We start from the raw sequence: 17956 nt of genomic DNA, 5'->3' as shown, positions 1-17956 counted from the left end.
ACTTTAAATTATAACAAAGTATTTAAGCCAACTAAACTATTTTTTTATTTTTTTAAAAAAATATTACTAATTTTTTTATAAAAAATTTGAAAAACTATGACTTCTCTTGTCTTTACTAAGCTCCGTCCCTGACTAGGTTCGAAAAAGGTAGTGGTCCTCTTCTATTTGACTGGTGACATCAATTGACCCATTTTAAGCATTCCTGAACCTTATCAGCAATTCTTTCCACAAGGTTATATTCCTTCCTCCCTGCAAAAGCAGAAGCTCTTTCAATTCGCCCATTTAATTATGCATAAGTTTCCCGCTTTCGTTACATACCAACTACTCCGGATATATACAAGTATGCACTAAAATATTAAAATGATTATCAATATTGAATGGAATATTGGAATGCATACTCTATCCGATTTAGAATAAGTATAATTATTAATAGCAAATTGATAAATATAATTTTTTATTTACAAATAAATTATTTGATCCGTAGATATACCAGAAGAGTTAAAATAAGATAAAATAAATTTTAATTATAGTAGACTAGACATCAATTATGTAAGGTCTGATTAGATATCTATACTTTAAAAATTTGGAACTAAATTTTTATATTAATGAATAATTTTTAATTAATTCTAAACTAATAATAGTCAGTAGTTAAAAAATAAAAAATATATATATTTAAAATATTTCAACCTAAACTCAAAACAGCATTGAATATAATAAGATGTTTCGTTTTTATTTTTAACAATAAAAAATCAATGTTTAGTGACTAATTAAAATTTTTAATTTAATATAAAAATTGAAGTGCAAATATTTAAACTACAAAAAACAAATTTAAAATTTGGCCAAGATGAAACTAAGGAGAAAGTGGTTGGAAGATGCAGTGCTTACATTGTTTGTGTGATCATTGATTCAAACTTTTGAACTTCAGATAAAGCCTCTCTCCATTTCAGCACCTTCTTAGAGTCCTTTCCCAACCTCTCTTCATGCTTCGCCATAACTACCTTCCTGATTCCATACATGTTCCGGTTCAACTTTGTAATAGACCGGGTAAACATGGTAGTTTTTCACCTTCTTTGTATCAAGGATAATAGCAACTTCTTCAAGTGCCCATGTGGAGTATGCAAAGTTTTCGGAAAATATTATAATTGCAACCCTTGATTCTTCAATTGCCGTCTTAAGAGAGCCTGAAATCTGTTCCCCATACTTCATCGCTTCATCATCCATGAAGGTCTTGAATCCCTTCCTGCACAAATCATTATAGAGATGACCTGTGAAGGTGAACCGAGTGTCCATGCCTCGGAAACTCAGGAAAACATCATAGCGGGGCAAGGATTTGTTCACGAATTGCACAATCTTTTGTATAGTTTGATATTCATATTTTGACCTGCAAAGCATAACGACCTCGTTTGTTTAACATCTGATTTATGTTGCTTGAATTCATCATTTTTTTATTAAAGGATTTAACTACTTTTTTAAAAACCATGAAGCTGAAGATAGTTAAACTTTAAGGATACTAGAATGAGACCGCGACCCGCGCGAGGGGCGGTAAATTAACGATAATATATAATAAATATTAAAAAATTTTATGTTTTGTAGAATTAAATTAAATATGTGTAAACTAAAGTTTAATTTGAAAGGTATTTTATTTAAAATAATTTGTAGTACAAAAGATTTTGATGTTGGAGTTGTACAAAGTGATATTTTTATTTGGTGGTTTGATTTTTGTATTTATTTTAGTTGATGAACTTAGTCTTCTTATGTATGCTCGTCCTCTTTTTTTTTTTATTGATTGTTGTTAGAGACTTAGAGTTATTACTTTCTTCTTTATGTCGTAGGTGCTTGTGAATGCATATTCTTTATGAATTGTTGAGTTGCATGCACTTTTTATTGTGTTGTTTGTTCCATCTTTGCATGTATGTTCGTCTTCCAAAGATGTATCTTGAATTTGTATGGTTTCTTTCTCCTTAATATCTTGATGCACATGCAGTTTTCAAATGACATTTAAAATAAAAAGAACAAAAATGTGTAGAATTTGTTTTAATAATTGAAATAGTATAAAATGAAATTACCTATTAATATATTTTTTGACCCACTCTGTCAGACAATGTTTCACGTTATGCAAATTCAAAATACTGTTGAAAAATATTTAAAACTGGATCTTTAATTTTTTTTCACAACATCAGTTGTGAATAAAAAATTTACTTTCATTGTATCTTTAGTTGGTCTATACAAATCATTTGCATCTTCTATTTTTAAATTTTTTATAATATAGACTTTTCCTTCTTGTAACAAATGTTTGAATTTGTTCATCATATTTTTCTTTACATTTTTTTAAGTTATTAGAAAAGGAACAATGAATAACATATTGAAAGAATTATAATTTTAATGGTATTAAAATACAATTATATATAAAGTATTATAAAATAATATAAAAAGTATAAAAAGCAAAATTAATTAAAGTATTCTTTTTTTGTAAATTCAATTTAAAAATACAATAAATATGTTTGTTTTGTACCTTTTCATCTAATATAATCATTTCTAAGTAAAGAGATTCCTCTTCATTTGTGGGTGTTAATGTTTTTTAACCACGGGAAGGATGATGCTCCAATGAGTAAGTTTGAGATATTTTGTATTTTGGAAATAAATTTTTTGTGCTAAATTTGATATCATTTGAAAGAATAGTGATAAGAGACTTATATAAGTAGTTCAAATAGTATGAAATTTAAATATTTGTAACGTAAAATTTATTATGATTAATAATTTTATTACAATTCCGCTACGTTACAAACAACATTTCTATCCACTTCTGCCAACTCTTGTTTATGACTGTGTTTAATGGAAGTGTCTTTGTGGATGTGTCTAATGGATGTGTCTCCTTATACATGTGTTTAAAATATAATAATTAATTATTGTTGGCAATAAGTTGGTAGATAGAATATTGGTACCCTATACTTTTTCATATTATTATGACATTTGTAACATAGATGTTTATTATATTTAATGAGTTATTTATAAAAATTAATAAATTAATTATTTGGTTATAAATTTATTGTTCTGTTTATAACCGTAAAAATAATTAATATAGGAATAGAATTCAATGTCTTTGTTGGTTACAAATTTGGTTAGATACTATTAATTTTTAATTATTGTCATTGGTAATTTTGCACCCTAATTTGTATATATTTCTATTACTTGTATATTTTTTTGTATATTTATTTTTTTGCTGATTTAAAAATAATAGTTGATTTGCCAAAAAATAAGTGATCGATTCTAAAATTTTGCCAAATAAGTGATATTGTTGACATGACATTAGTAGAAAGAGAAAAATATCTTAAAAGTAATATAGGTAAACTTATCCATTTACTTTTATATATTAAGAATGGATTAGTTAGCATAGTTAAAATAAAAAATAAAAAATTAACTTCTATAATAATATATAGATAATTTGGTAATATAAAATTTCTAACTATATGACATAGACATAAGAATCAGTAATTATATAAGAATATATATTTGATATTTATGAAAAAAGTTGATTATAAAGATTATAATACAGTATTTTACTATGATAAATTTGATTATTTTTCTGGAAAATAGTTAATTATTCTTGCAGCTAATTTGTGGAAAAATATTTGAAATAACATGTATAAATATTCTAGTGTAATCTCTTATTTATACTGTTTTCTTAGTATTAACATCCTAATAACTACTTACTTCTTAATTACTGCATAACAGGTTTATATGAGTTACTCCTTTGTTTGATGTAATTGAATGGTATTTGGGACAAAACTACAGCAATGAATTGAGTGTAAATGAATTATACTATGTGGCCAAACATGGTGAAAGAGAAAGAATAAAACTGAAGTCGTTAATTACATGTTGTCTAAAGGAGAGGAAAAGAACATACCCAGATTTGAATGTAAATCCTCTCAAGTTGGCGACTTCAAACATAGCTGACCTCCAAGGCTGGACAATTTCCGTTCCATAACTCTCTTCATGTGTAGCCATGGCTGAGTCATAAGAAGATGTCTGATACCTTACATGTGATGGCTCCAAATTGTAAAAGACCGGGAAAACCCGTTGCTTCTTCGTCCTCTTGCACTCAACGATCTCGATAAGTTCATTTAGATACCTAACGTCACGTGCATATCTTTCCGAGAAAACAATTATTGAAAGTTTGGACCTTCCAATTACTTCGGCATAATTGGAGTCAGTGGCGGAGCTTAGTTCAGACAAGGGGGGCCATGGGCCCCCAAACTTTTTATAAAAAACTTAGTAGTACTTTTTTAAAAGATAAAAAATAATTCAATTGACTTAAATACTTTACTATGACTTAAAATATCTAATAAGTTCAATAAACAACACTCTCTCTATCTTTAAATTCAAATATAAAAAATTAGATATTTTTTATTTATTTAATTTAATATTATTTTATATTTTACTATTTATACAATTTAATTTTTTATATGATAAAAAATAATAGAATATTCAATAAGTATTAATATTATTGTATTTGTATAAATTGATAAAAAAATTCAATAATTATAAATTTTAATATTTGTCCTTCTAACTTCTTTACATATTTTACAGGATATATATTTAAATTTTTATATAAAATAATAATGAAAAATCAAAGAATTAATACATTTTTTAAGAGGAAGGCTAATATTTAAGAAGGAGAACATATAACTTTTACAATATCAACACCTGTAGATAGTTCTTCTACTTTAATGAATAACGAAGAAAGTGAGATATAACCTTCAAAAGTTCAAAAAGTTACATCTGATGACTTTAACCTTAACTTTTTGAAACGAGATATTGAAAAACGGCTTTAAATTTGGCAATATCACCCAAACCAGAGAGATGAGATTAGACGAGCTTATCTTAAATGGGGTCCATATCAAAACATTTTGACAATTATTTTCTATCTGGCCCCCCAAAATTTTGCTTCAAGTTCCGCCACTGATTGGAGCCCAAAATTCTTTGGTTCCCGCTCTTCAATAACCTGTACCTGAAGAAAGTTTTGAATCTCTGCTGGCGCAAAGCATTATAGAGAAAACCTGTGAAGGAGTAGCAGGACTGATCTTCCACGTTTAAACTGATAAAAACATCAATTTCGGAGAAGCAATGAGATCTGATCAAGTCAACAACTTTTTGCAGATAGTCCTCATCATTATCATAACTACAAAAACGTCAAAGAATGCCATGAGGTCCCAATCCCCATTGATAGTAGTAAGAGAAAGTTAGAGTTAGTTGCGAGTGTGTTAAGTCAGTTAGAAGGTAGTTATGGGTTGTTAGGAGTCAATTACAGTTAGTGCCAGCTGTACCAGCTGTGAGTAGCAACACTCATCTATATATAGACCTGTGATGTAAGAATCTCATTCATTGTGTAAGATCATAATCCAAAGTCTCGCTTTCTCTCTTCAACCTTTTTCTCTTCTCTTCTTTATTCTCTCTCAGCTCAGGCCTGATACCTTTCATGGTATCAGAGCTCTAGAACCATGGCTTCAGAAGTAAATTCACAAGGAAGCGTGCAGAACAGTGGACAAGTACAAACTGCGATGAAAGCTTCACAGTTCCAGTAGCATTGAAGCTAGATGAGCTCAATTTAAATGTTAGTATTTTGTCGTAGCTAGCAAAATCGGGGCGAATTCACCCAAAAATCGTGTTCAATAAGGATAGCTAGCACGTACCGTTCACATCGTAATTCAAATCCACTGAAATTGGAGATTGTCTTCAAAGCTAACCTCCAACCCCGGATCCTCTCAGCAGAGTACTTTTCCAATCTCTTTTCATGGGTAGCTATGGCTTGCTCGTAACTATTCTTCTGATACAGTACGTGCGAAGGTTTGACATCGCAAAAGATGGGGCAAGTCACAAGGTGATATGACCAGTAAGCATCGGTTACAAGTTATAGCTCGGAAACGCCTGAGATCCGATCATAACCGACGATTTCATAATGACCATAAACAACCATTAATCAATAACGTCGGATTTACAATTAATCCTCTTCTTGGGCGTTACAACCTAAGGAAAATGGCCGACCATTTTCACTAATATAAAGCAGACAAGGAAAGCTGACGAAGGTATGATACATTTTCCAAAACTAAGATCTACTATCCACTTTATACTAATTTGAGCATCGGAGTGCCTTTGCAGGTACCCACCCTCGCCGTTCATCCATCGCCGACGTATATCTTGATCTACTCTTGAAGTTCACCGACCTTATCAGGGGACGAGCTATATCTCGGAGTAATCAGGCAAGAACATTTGGCGCCCACCGTGGGCCGAACAACTTTGAAATATCATTCACAAAGGTCCCAAAACACCCTTAAAATACATTCATGGCTGATGCTCCTCCTCCTACCCCATCCGAGCTCCTACGGATGGTGACCAAGCTTCAACAAGCAAATCAACAAATGGCGGAGGAAAATCGAAGAATGCAAGATCAAATTGCGCAATTAGTTAATGCTCGGTTAGAGCACAACAGTGATCATCATAACCGAGAGGAAAATCATGAGCGTCAATCAATGCCGACCCATGTTTCTGAAACACCTCAGCGTGAGGAAGAAGATGCCCAACCAGAAGTTGAGGAAGAGGAGCGCGACAACTGTGCTGGCCCATTCACGGCCGACATAATGAATTTTCAACTCCCCAGACAGTTCACCCTGCCAACGACTTTAACCCCATATGATGGGTTAGAAGACCCGAAGCAGCATATTAAAAAATTTCGATCTATTATGATCGTTAACGGTGCATCCGACCCTATTTTATGTCGTTGTTTTCCATCCTTTTTAGATGGTCCTGCACTTGACTGGTTTTGCTCTTTGCCTGCAGATTCAATATCACATTTCCAAGAATTGGCCAAGCAATTCGAAGATCACTTTGCAGCATCAGCAATATACCTGCATGATTCCGACTACCTGACAACCATTAAACAAGGCCCACAAGAAAGCCTGAAGGATTATATTACTCGTTTACAAAGGTCGCCATGAGAATCCTCGATCTTCATCCTGAAGTCCACCTCCACGCTATTAAAAGCGGCCTTCGTCCCGGCAAATTCCAGGAGACCATTGCTGTGACTAAACCGAAAACCCTGGCAGAATTTCGTGAAAAAGCCAAGGGACAGATAGATGTCGAAGAACTTCAACAAGCCCGAAAGGCAGAGAAATCAGCTATTGTCAAAGACGATGACAAACCCCGGGATAGCAAGAAACCTTTTAAGCACGTTTCCCGTTACGAGTCATACACACAGTTCAACACGAAGAGGGATGACATTATCAAAGAAATACTCAAATCCAAGTTAATCAAGCCTCCTCGTAAGGCTGGCACTTACCCAGAGTCCAAAACTGTCGATAAATCCAAATATTGCACCTTTCATCAGAAACACGGGTACACCACCGATGAATGTGTGATCGCTAAGGATCTCCTCGAGCGCCTCGCAAGACAAGGCCACCTCGACAAATTTATTGCAGGGCACATGCAAAAGAAAATAACCTTGGCTTCTGACCTATCAACAGTAACCCCATCATCAAAGGAGAAAGATAAAGCACCAGCCCAACCCAGAGGAATTATAAATTGTATTTCGGGAGGATATGCTGGAGGTGGAAATACAAGCTCGGCCCGAAAAAGAGCCTATAGGGCCATGTTGGCAGTAACAGATGCCCCTAAAGCTCCTCAGCCGATTCAGGATGTCCCAGAAGTGACTTTCCGTTCAACCGACTTTAATCGTACAGATGCTAATTATGACGATCCAGTTGTAATTTCTGTTCAGTTGGGGGACTTAATAGTTTGCAAAGTGCTTCTCGATCCTGGAAGTAGTGCCGATGTGTTATTTTTTACCACCTTTGAAAAGATGAAACTAAGCAGCAACATTTTGCAACCATACCATGGAGACTTGGTCAGATTTTCAGGGGAGCGAGTCCCTGTTTTGGGTTCCGTGTGGTTACAAACCACACTCGATGAGCAACCATTATTTAAGACACAAGACATTCAATATCTTGTTGTCGACTGCTTTAGTCCGTATAATCTTATCTTAGGTAGACCATTTTTAAATAGATTTGCAGCAATTGTGTCTACAGTTCACCTTTGTGTTAAGTTTCCTGTACAGGGTAATGCAGTGGCCACCATATACGGCGACCTCCATGAAGCTCGGCAATGCTATAACATAAGCTTGAATCCCATCAAAAAGAGTCACATGGTGCAGGTCAACTCCATACAACCAGACCAGCCGAGATTGACAGAAATAGATCCACGAGCCGACTTTGAAGATCGGCCTATGCCAAATGAGGACTTAATGAAGGTCCCCCAAACTGAGGATCCCATGAAATTCACTTTTGTAGGAACGACGATCAGTACGAAGGAAAAAGACTCCCTCATACGGTTCTTACGTGAGAATGCCGACTTATTTGCTTGGACTCCTGCCGATATGCCCGGAATAGATCCATCCATCATTATGCACAAATTGGAAATTAATCCAGAAGCTCGGCCAATCTCACAAAAGAAATGAAATATCGGCGCTGAGAAACGCCTTGCATCCCTTGCGGAGGTCAAAAAGCTCATTACTCCTAACTTCATCCGAGAAATCAGGTTCACAACATGGCTCGCCAACGTTGTTATGGTAAAAAAGAGTAACGGTAAGTGGCGCATGTGCGTCGATTTCACTGACTTAAATAAGGCATGTCCTAAAGATGCTTATCCTTTACCTTGCATTGACTCTTTAGTTGACAATTCTTGCGGTTATGGTTCATTATGTTTTATGTACGCACATTCTGGCTATAACCAGATCCTCATGCATCCATCTGACCAAGAGAAAACTGCCTTCATAACTGAATATGGTAATTTTTGCTATAATGTTATGCCTTTTGGTTTAAAGAATGCAGGTGCGACATATCAGCGATTAATGAATAAGGTCTTCGAGAACCAAATAGGTCAGAATATCGAAGTTTATGTGGACGACATGGTCGCCAAAACCATGGTCGGCAGCTCTCATATCAACGACCTAGCCAAAATTTTTGGGCAAATCCGACGATATAATATGAGACTGAATCCTGAAAAGTGCACTTTTGGGGTTCGCGGAGGAAAATTCCTCGGATTCATCCTCACCAGCCGAGGAATAGAAGCAAATCCCGAAAAATGTCAGGCAATACTTGATATGAAAAGTCCAAGAACACTAAAAGAGGTTCAGAGACTAACAGGACGGCTCGCGGCTTTATCAAGATTTCTACCCTGTTTGGCATTAAAATCTTTTAACTTTTTCCAATGTTTAAAGAAGAACACAAAACGTTTTGAATGGACTGAAAGTTGTGAAACTGCATTTTAAAATCTAAAACAATTCCTTTCAAAACCACCTGTTTTACAAAAACCAAAGATCAATGAGCCATTATACATATACTTGTCTATTACTGATGTGGCAATCAGTTTTGTCCTTGTAACAGAAAGAGAGATAGGTCAATAGCCGATCTATTTTGTGAGCAAGTCACTGCAAGGCGCCGAGCTTCGATACCCTAGGTTGGAAAAGCTCACACTGGCCTTGGTCTTCTCGTCGAGACGACTTCGACCATACTTCCAGGGCCACACCATCATCGTCAGAACCGAGCAGCCTCTCCGATAAATCCTCTCAAAACCAGAATTAGCAGGCAGACTTATCAAATGGGCCATTGAACTGTCAGAATTTGATATTCAATACCAACCAAGAGGATCCGTCAAGTTCCAATACTTAGCCGATTTTGTGGCGGAGCTCACCCAGCCATGTCTGGATGACGAAAGCTCAAATTGGACCTTGTTTATGGATGGAGCTTCAAACCCCCAAGGGTCGGGGGCGGGAATATTGTTAGAAAGTCCGGAGGGTATTATCCTCGAGCATTCTCTCCGCTTCTCCTTTAAAGCAAGCAATAACCAGGCCGAATACGAAGCCCTAGTCGCTGGGCTCAGGTTAGCCGTTGATTTGCATATTACCAGCTTAAAGGTCTATTGTGATTCTTTGTTAATAGTCCAGCAAGTGAATCAAGTCTTTCAAACTAAAGACCAAGTTTTATTGAAATATTTAGAAATTGTTCAGCAATTGGTAAATGGTTTTCAAAAAATAGAAATTTGCCACATTCCAAGAGACCAAAATCATAGGGCTGACATTCTATCAAAATTAGCCACTACACAATCACACACAGCAACATTACTGCAGTCGACTTTAGACAAGCCAAGCATATATATCATTAGCACTTTAAACTCTTTTAATGAGACAAGTTGGCAATTACGTTACATACAGTACCTAAAAGAAGGCTTTCTTCCGAAAGAGATCTCAGATAAGAAAAGATTCCGACGACAAGCTTCTTTCTTCACATTAATGAATAACGTTCTATATAGGCGGGGATACTCCCGACCACTTTTGAAATGTTTGGACAGGAATGAGGCCGATCTTGTGTTAGCCGAGGCTCATGAAGGAATATGTGGGATACACTCGGGGGCAAGAAGCCTAGCACAGAAAATACTTCGAGCTGGTTTTTACTGGCCGAGTCTGTGGGAGGATAGCAGAAAGAAGGTCAGAACGTGTGATCAATGTCAAAAGCACGCACCGATCATTAACATTCCAGCCGAGCATCTTCACCAGTCTGTAGTAAGTTGGCCATTTAACCAGTGGGGGATTGACATCCTCGGCCCGTTTCCCACTGCACCTGGGCAGATGAAGTATTTGGTAGTTGCTATTGATTACTTCAGCAAGTGGATTGAAGCACAACCCCTGGCGAGAATCACATCCTCCCAGATGATATCCTTTGTTTGGAAATACATCATATGCCGATTTGGAATTCCTCGACATATTGTCACAGACAATGGTCGGCAGTTTACCGATCATAATTTTAAAGATTTTTTGCAGAAACTGAGGATAAACCAGCACTTCTCATCCGTGGAACACCCACAATCTAACGGCTTAGCTGAAGCCGCTAATAAGGTCGTCTTGCACGCTTTAAGGAAAAAGCTCGACAATGCCAAGGGGCTCTGGGCCGAGCTAATCCTAGAAGTATTATGGTCATACAACACTATAGTACATACATCCACTAAAGAGACCCTATTTCGCTTGGTATATGGATCCGAGGCTATGATTCCTCTGGAGGTTTCACAACAATCCTTACGGACGCTAGCAGAGAATCATGATCAAGCTCGCCAAGCAGAGCTCGACTTAATAGAAGAAATCAGGAATACAGCAGCCATTCGCCACCGAGCTCTACAACAACAACTCGGCCGAAGACATGCCAAACGAGTTCAACCAAGATCCTTCAACATTGGAGATCTAGTGCTAAGAAAAACTGAAGAAGCTCGCCGACCATCTTCCCATGGAAAGCTTGCAGCAACATGGGATGGACCCTACCGGATATTCAAAGTCCTCGGGAGAGGAGCTTACAGACTAGAACATTTGGATGGTACTAAGATCCCAAGTATATGGAATGTCAATTCTTTAAAGCAATATTACAGCTAAGGCACAGCAGAATGCTAGTATTCTTTTTCTTCACTTGAGATTTTTCCCAAAAAGATTTTGCTCAAGGAGGTTTTAACGAGGCTAGCTTACCAGGATTAAGTTGTTAAGGTACTGCTTTGAATAAAATTCAATTACATTTACGACGTTTGTTAGCATGTTCTTTTTAAACTAACCTTAATTTCAATTTGCTAAAAAACACCATGAGGAAAATTGTATTCACATTACAAACTCCTCCTCTTAACAGACAAAACAGATAAATATGCAAAGCAATATTAAAAATACAGTTCACAAGTCCCTTTTACGGGTATCAGACAGCGTAATTAGGGTCATACAAAACCTAATTACACACAGCCGTCAAACAAAATAACACAGTCATGGGCCATGATTCCCAAAACAAAAGCAAAAACAACTGAAGATTACACAAAGCAAACTAGTTAACTAAGTTATCACCACCTTCTTCAATCACCTCTTCATCATCTACAAGCTGACCATCCCGAACCACCTTACTCGGGTCCATAGGTGCAAAGTCACCATCAGGCATGAGAAACTTCGCCTGAGTCACAGCACGTTCGAAGCCTTAAGCAAAGGCATCAAGAATATCACCCTCTCTAACTGCCTCAAACTCCTTCATTTGTACAGTCATATCAATAACTCGTTTATTTATGTTTTCAAGCTCAGTTTCTTTCTTTTTCAAAAGCTCGGCAGCCTTTTCACAACTTTCTTTCTCAACCTTCAATTCCTTTTCCAAATCAGAAACATTCTTCTTTAGTTCAGTTAGGACTGCTTCTTTTGAAGTCAGCTGTTCTTTCAAAACAGCATGCTGTTCAATCTCGGTAACAATTTTCTTGTGCTTCTTCTCTTGACTTCGGCCGATACAAGCCAAACGAAAACCCAACACCTAAAAATTATAAACTTAACAGTATAAAATATACGATACAAATATTTGAATTGAGACGATTCAGTAGAAAAGTTAACCTGAAGAAACTGATCAACTCCCACATCCCCAGCCTCTTCAACCCGAGCTATGTCTGAAAAGCTTTGGGCAACCTCGTCTGCAACAACATTGAAAGGAAACCCCCGATCCCAAACAGACAAGCCATCTCCCTCATTGTCAAAAGCGTGGAGCTTATCCTGTTTTGCACTAAAACCGGATAGGTCTTCAAGTTGAATCACACCTTTTTTATCCTGTTCCCAGCAGTAACAGTAACCTCAATTTTCCTTTTCTTAAAAACTATCCCTTTCTTCCTAGGAGGGGGCTGGTCAACTTCACCCCCAACATCCATTTTTTCAGCATTCGAAGATGAACCTTCAAAATTTTTTGATTTAAACCGGGCCCTAAGGGTAGAAGCTGACACTCCCGGAAATTTCCCAGCTGCCACACAGATAAAAAATAATAATCAGAGAAAACATCATTCAATCAAAAACTACTCAAAACAAAATATAATCCAATGACCTCACCAAAGTAGTCCATCACAGCCGACCTGTCATCTTCCCAAGGAAGCAACTCGGACACAGACATCAGTCCTCCCTTAGATACCATTTCAATCAGAAAAGATATAATACACTCATTCCGGCTAGTTATCAGTTCAGGACCTAATATATGTTGCGGTTGGCAACACCAATACAAGGGGAATTTCTCCCCAAGGTGTTCATCTAGATAAAACGGGAAATCCTCATCCACTGACTTAACTTTCAAAAACATTTCCTTGAAATCTTTGAAGGAATACTTATATAATTTGAAAACCAAAAAACCTGGTGTGCTGTTTAAATTTACTCACAATCCCTTCCATACCCCTTTGGGTTGGAATAAGGAAAAGAAAAGCTCCAGCCCTGGCTCAATTTCCAGAAAATCCATCAAAATCTGGAAGCATTTTATGAACGCCCAGCCATTGGGATGAACCTGTGATAGGGCACAGTTCATTTGTTTCAGAACATCACACTCAAACTGAATAAAGGGAAGTCAGACTCTTAATTCTCCTAAGACACAACTATACATAAAGAAGTTTTTGAAATCCTTTTTTCTGTGAAAAACACGATCAGAGCGAATGCATGGCAGTAATTCCAAGCGAAAGCCAGATTTCACTATTCTAGCTATATTAACTTGATTAACACTATCCCTATCCGCAAACAATGAAGCCCTTATTTTGACATCCTCATCAACCCAGTCGTATGATTCGTCATCTTCAATCTTAGGTAACGATTTCACTTTTTTCTCACTCATTGTTTTCAATAGACTCAGAAGAATAGAAGAAAAGATAATTTAGCAGAAAGGGAAATGTCACTAACCTCTAGTACTCATAGTGTTTAAAAGATTCTGAATAAACCCCTCCAATGTATTGCAGGAAGAAAAATGTAAACCGTTTAGTTGCTTAACTTCTTCAATTTATGATGAATATCAAAAACCATTAAATGAAGCACACTGTCAACGGCATTCCCATTTCCTACTGAGAATGTGTGGTTTGTTCTCACCCCGAAATCTTCCACCCTTTCAGTGACAGGTGCAAAGATTCAGTATGAAGCTGCGGACGAATAGTAGATTTACTTCTGATACCTGATGTTTTTATAGAGTTCCCTCGCCCTTGTTGCTTTAGCTTTTATTTTGTCCAGAGGGATAGGTATTGTCTTCAAGTTTTATATTGAATTCATTTGTGTAGCATTTATTATTAATAATAATTATGTGATTATTATTATTTGAAGATCTTTGATATGTGATTTTAACTACTAAAGACAATTTTCTGGAATTTTCTATAAAACTGAAACACAACATAGAACTAAAGGCTCAATATTAAATAGTTAAAAAAGAAAACGAGTTAGTAACGCCTTACTATTGGTACGATCATGACCTGCTAACAGTTAGGGTGTTACGTAGAACACCTCCTGGAACACAGTGTTAGCTTGTTCTCTTCAATGTCTGGATTATGTTATTATGGTTAATATTTCCCCTTATTTTTTAAAATAAATTTCTGGAAACCATCAATCTTTGTAATTTTATTTATTAACTTAATAGTTAGGTTTGTTTTTTTTTTTTTGCTGCATTTTGGATTTCATTGAAGTATGATCTACCTTTTTATTCAATGTATTTCACATTAAATTGTGAAAATTTTTTATGTCAGTTGAATTTCCATGTTATGCCTTCTATAATTTTTCTTAAATGCTTTGTTAGGTATTTTCTATGTTCTAATTCAATTTTATTGCCTTTTCAGTTATATCTAGGCCACATTTCATAAGTTTTCATAATCTCTAAAATGTGTTGTATAGTAATTTTGTAAAATGATTTCTTGGACTTTAGTTTGAGGAATCGAGCATTATTATAGAAAGGATAGGGTAATAAGTTGCATTCCCTGTGATATTTAATCCTGTTAATAGCTTCATGTTTGTTTGAATTTCAGAAGTAACTAATTAAAGAGTGATGGTGCTTTTTACTCATATTTGCTATTGTTAAAAATCAGTAGTTAGTGAGGGATGAAGCTTTTGGTAACAGTTTATAATGTTCATTAATTGGTTTTTTTTTTTTGGTATACTTAGTTACTTGGTTCGTTGCTTAAAAGTCTCAGTCTTAACCTCTAATGATACCATTATGTGCTAATAGGTGGTTTGTAGCAACCCAAGAACATTGGCACAAGGGAAAAAAACGAATTTTTAGATTTTGGCTTTTCAATGGGCAAGTAACCAAATATATTATGCAATATTATATCATGCATGTTAACCCATTAAAGACGTGGGTTAAATCTTTAACTTTGAATGCCTTGTTTTTAGTTTATATTCAGTTAGTGGCCTTTCTACTTTCCTCCTCTTGCTACTTTCTTTTGTGTGTTAGATAACTTTCATTAAGTAACTCTAAGTACCTGATCTTTTTAATCTGAAATGTGTGTCGACTACAACAACTCTAAGGTAGCGTTTGTTTTGAGGTACTGAGACAGAGACTGAGAGACTAAGACTCAGTATTGTGTTTGTTAGTTCAGAGACTGGTACTAAAATTTCTGTCTCTGTCTCTAAAATTTCAGTATTTCAGTACCTTCAAAAAGTAGGGACACAGGGGACTGAAATTTTTAGAGATAGAGACTGAAACTTTAATAATATTTTATACCTAAAATACTTTCATTTCAATTAATTAATTCCAATTTTACCCTTTGTGCAAATTAAATTAGAGTTTCATTCTTGTTTCAATTCCTGTCTCCCATTTTGCACCAAACAGAATACTGAGATTTATTTCAATCCCTGTCTCTTAGTCTCTGTCTCTCAGTCTCCGTCTTTCCGTCTCGGTCTCTCCACCAAACGCTACCTAATAGACTTGCGAGATGCTTATAAAAGATTAATTTTGATAAATTATCAATGTATATTCAAAATAAATAAATACAATGTTTACTAATCTTACATATAATGATAGTGACTTTAAAAATCCAGCATTTATTGATACGAAAAAAACATGATTGGATGTTTACGTAGAATGTTTTGCTTTCACAATGCATCAAGATAATAGCGAATCCTCTTTCAATGTTTCTTTCAAAACTACGGTATTTTTTTCTGGACATTCAGTAACACCTAATATGTGTTTCTTGGTTAATTACCTATTTTTGTGATGTTGATTATAATGCCACTTGATTTAGCTGATTATTGTTCTCTGGTCTTGTTCAATAGATAATAATGGTAGATTTAAATGTATACATACTCCTCTTTGCTAAATGATTATGTAATATTATATGATGCATTTTTACCATGCTTTGTTAGACATGAATTAACTTTAGCAATAAAATCGAATATAGGGTGAGAGGCCTCTTCTCCCAAGTTTTGTTTCAACTTATGGAGAAGAATTAGGGCCAACCTTCTATGTGATTGATGAGCTCGATAATTGCTTGGTGCTAGAGCTGAAAAGAAACAATGATCAGCTGCTTATAACTATGGTTCTGAAAACTGAACCGAACCAGATGGTTCAACCGAAAAAACTGGGAACCGATCACCTAGCCGGTCCGGGTAAGGTCAGAAACTGCCTGGCAAAAAATCGGTGAGAAAACTGGTCAAACTGGCAGTTAACCGGTAAACCGAGAGAACTGTCCGATTTTTTAGCGGTTTTTGGTTTGAAAATTAAACTACTAAACGGCGTCGTTTTGAAGGTGAAAAAAAAAAGAAAGAAGAAAGGCCAAACGAATGTAGAAAGGCCCCAATCCCCACCCCACCCCTTTCTGTCTCTCTCTCTCACTCATACCCACCAGAAAACCCTAGTCCCACCCATAATCCTCTCCTCTCTTTGAATTCCAAGAATAGCCACCACCCACCATCCCATTTCAGAGCTTAAACTCATCACCGACCCCTTCTCTACTTGTCGCCCTCTCTGTTCGAGCTCGCTTTGTCGCCGTGGGTCACGCCACTTCGCTACTCCTCGCCGTGGGTCGGCGCCGCTCTCCCCTCCTCGTAGTTTCTCCTTCGCCCTTCCTCGTTGGCGTTGTTTCTGCTTCTATGCTCCAAACCGTGTCTCACCGTCGTTGCTTCTCTTCTTCGCGTGGAGTCTCGAAGTCAAAGCGACTACCTTTCATCGTGTCTCATGTCTTAGTCTCTGCTTCAACCCTCTCAGGTCTCAGATCTCAATTCTCAGTTCTCAAGTTTCTTCTTCTCTGATTCAAGCCTTCAACCCTCTCAGGTCTCAAGTCTCAGTCTCTAACACTCCCTGATTTTGTTTTTCTGACTCTATCCCTCTGAAATTTGAAATTTATTCTGAACATGCATATGATCTATTATTGATGATTCTGCTGAATTTTGAGATATTAATGTTTTGAATTTTTATTTGAATTGAGTTTGTTCATATTGAATTAATTCTGCTGAGATTGAGTCACAAATTCAATTGTTTAATTTATTAATTCAACTGAGATTGATTTTTAAATCCAACCTGTTGTATTTGTTTTGGTGAATTGTTGTTTTGATGTTATTGATTCAAAATAAAAGCATTGCCACAATTCTGTATTGAATTTGCTATATGGCTTCATATGATTTGGTTGAATTATGTTTATGATTCTTAGATTTGGGTACATATTTTGGATGTTTTGCAAAGGGACTTGATTGACTTACAGAAATTCACATACTAGAGAGTTGGAGTTTTATTAATAATTTTATTATATATTTAATGAAACCGGTTCAATCCCGGTTGAACCTCGGTTGAACCATTAAACCATTGAACATGTCACCTAACTGGTTCAATGACCGGTCCGGTTTTTGCAACCTTGCTTATAACTGACAGCTTCTTTAAACAAATTAGAGTTTTCTATTTTGTCAATAGAGGGACAACTGTACAATTTAGATATGTTGGTTTCGGAATATTTTTTATTTCATTATGGAATCACATGAACCAACTGATTCAGATTCACCCCGATCGTAACTCTTATGTGGCTGACCGTATGGACCAAGAAACACTTAATAAAGAGCATTCCACATAAAATATAACAAGAATGGTAAGTCTTCATCACCTGATATGATGGTGCTGTCTGGGTCTGAACCATC

General features: G+C 35.9%; 2 protein-coding genes across 2 annotated transcripts; one reads left to right on the top strand and one right to left on the bottom strand.

Moving 5' to 3' along the window:
* Window positions 1-978: 978 nt before the first annotated feature.
* LOC112722111 (toll/interleukin-1 receptor-like protein) lies at window positions 979-4005 on the bottom strand. Its single transcript, XM_072208089.1, has 2 exons — window positions 3905-4005; window positions 979-1381 (listed from the first exon to the last, which is right to left on the bottom strand). The coding sequence occupies exons 1-2, from the start codon at window positions 4003-4005 to the stop codon at window positions 979-981; spliced, it is 504 nt and encodes a 167-aa protein (XP_072064190.1).
* A 2983-nt stretch (window positions 4006-6988) lies between these two features.
* Window positions 6989-8506, top strand: LOC112722104 (uncharacterized). The gene has a single exon (XM_025773080.1). The coding sequence runs from the start codon at window positions 6989-6991 to the stop codon at window positions 8504-8506; it is 1518 nt and encodes a 505-aa protein (XP_025628865.1).
* The last annotated feature ends 9450 nt before the right edge of the window (window positions 8507-17956 follow it).

Source organism: Arachis hypogaea, chromosome 2 (assembly GCF_003086295.3).
Source record: "Arachis hypogaea cultivar Tifrunner chromosome 2, arahy.Tifrunner.gnm2.J5K5, whole genome shotgun sequence".
NCBI classification, from domain to species: Eukaryota; Viridiplantae; Streptophyta; class Magnoliopsida; order Fabales; family Fabaceae; genus Arachis; species Arachis hypogaea.
Note: the sequence above shows the minus strand (reverse complement) of the source record. Positions and strands in the feature narration are given on the sequence as shown.

Bases quoted from the DNA above. Each gene is read 5' to 3' on its own strand.
- LOC112722111 (XM_072208089.1), bottom strand. From the start codon at position 4,005: ATGGCTACACATGAAGAGAGTTATGGAACGGAAATTGTCCAGCCTTGG. The intron at 1,382-3,904 runs GTATGTTCTTTT...TATGCTTTGCAG, and splicing joins GGATTTACATTCAAATCTGG to GTCAAAATATGAATATCAAA.
- LOC112722104 (XM_025773080.1), top strand. From the start codon at position 6,989: ATGAGAATCCTCGATCTTCATCCTGAAGTCCACCTCCACGCTATTAAA.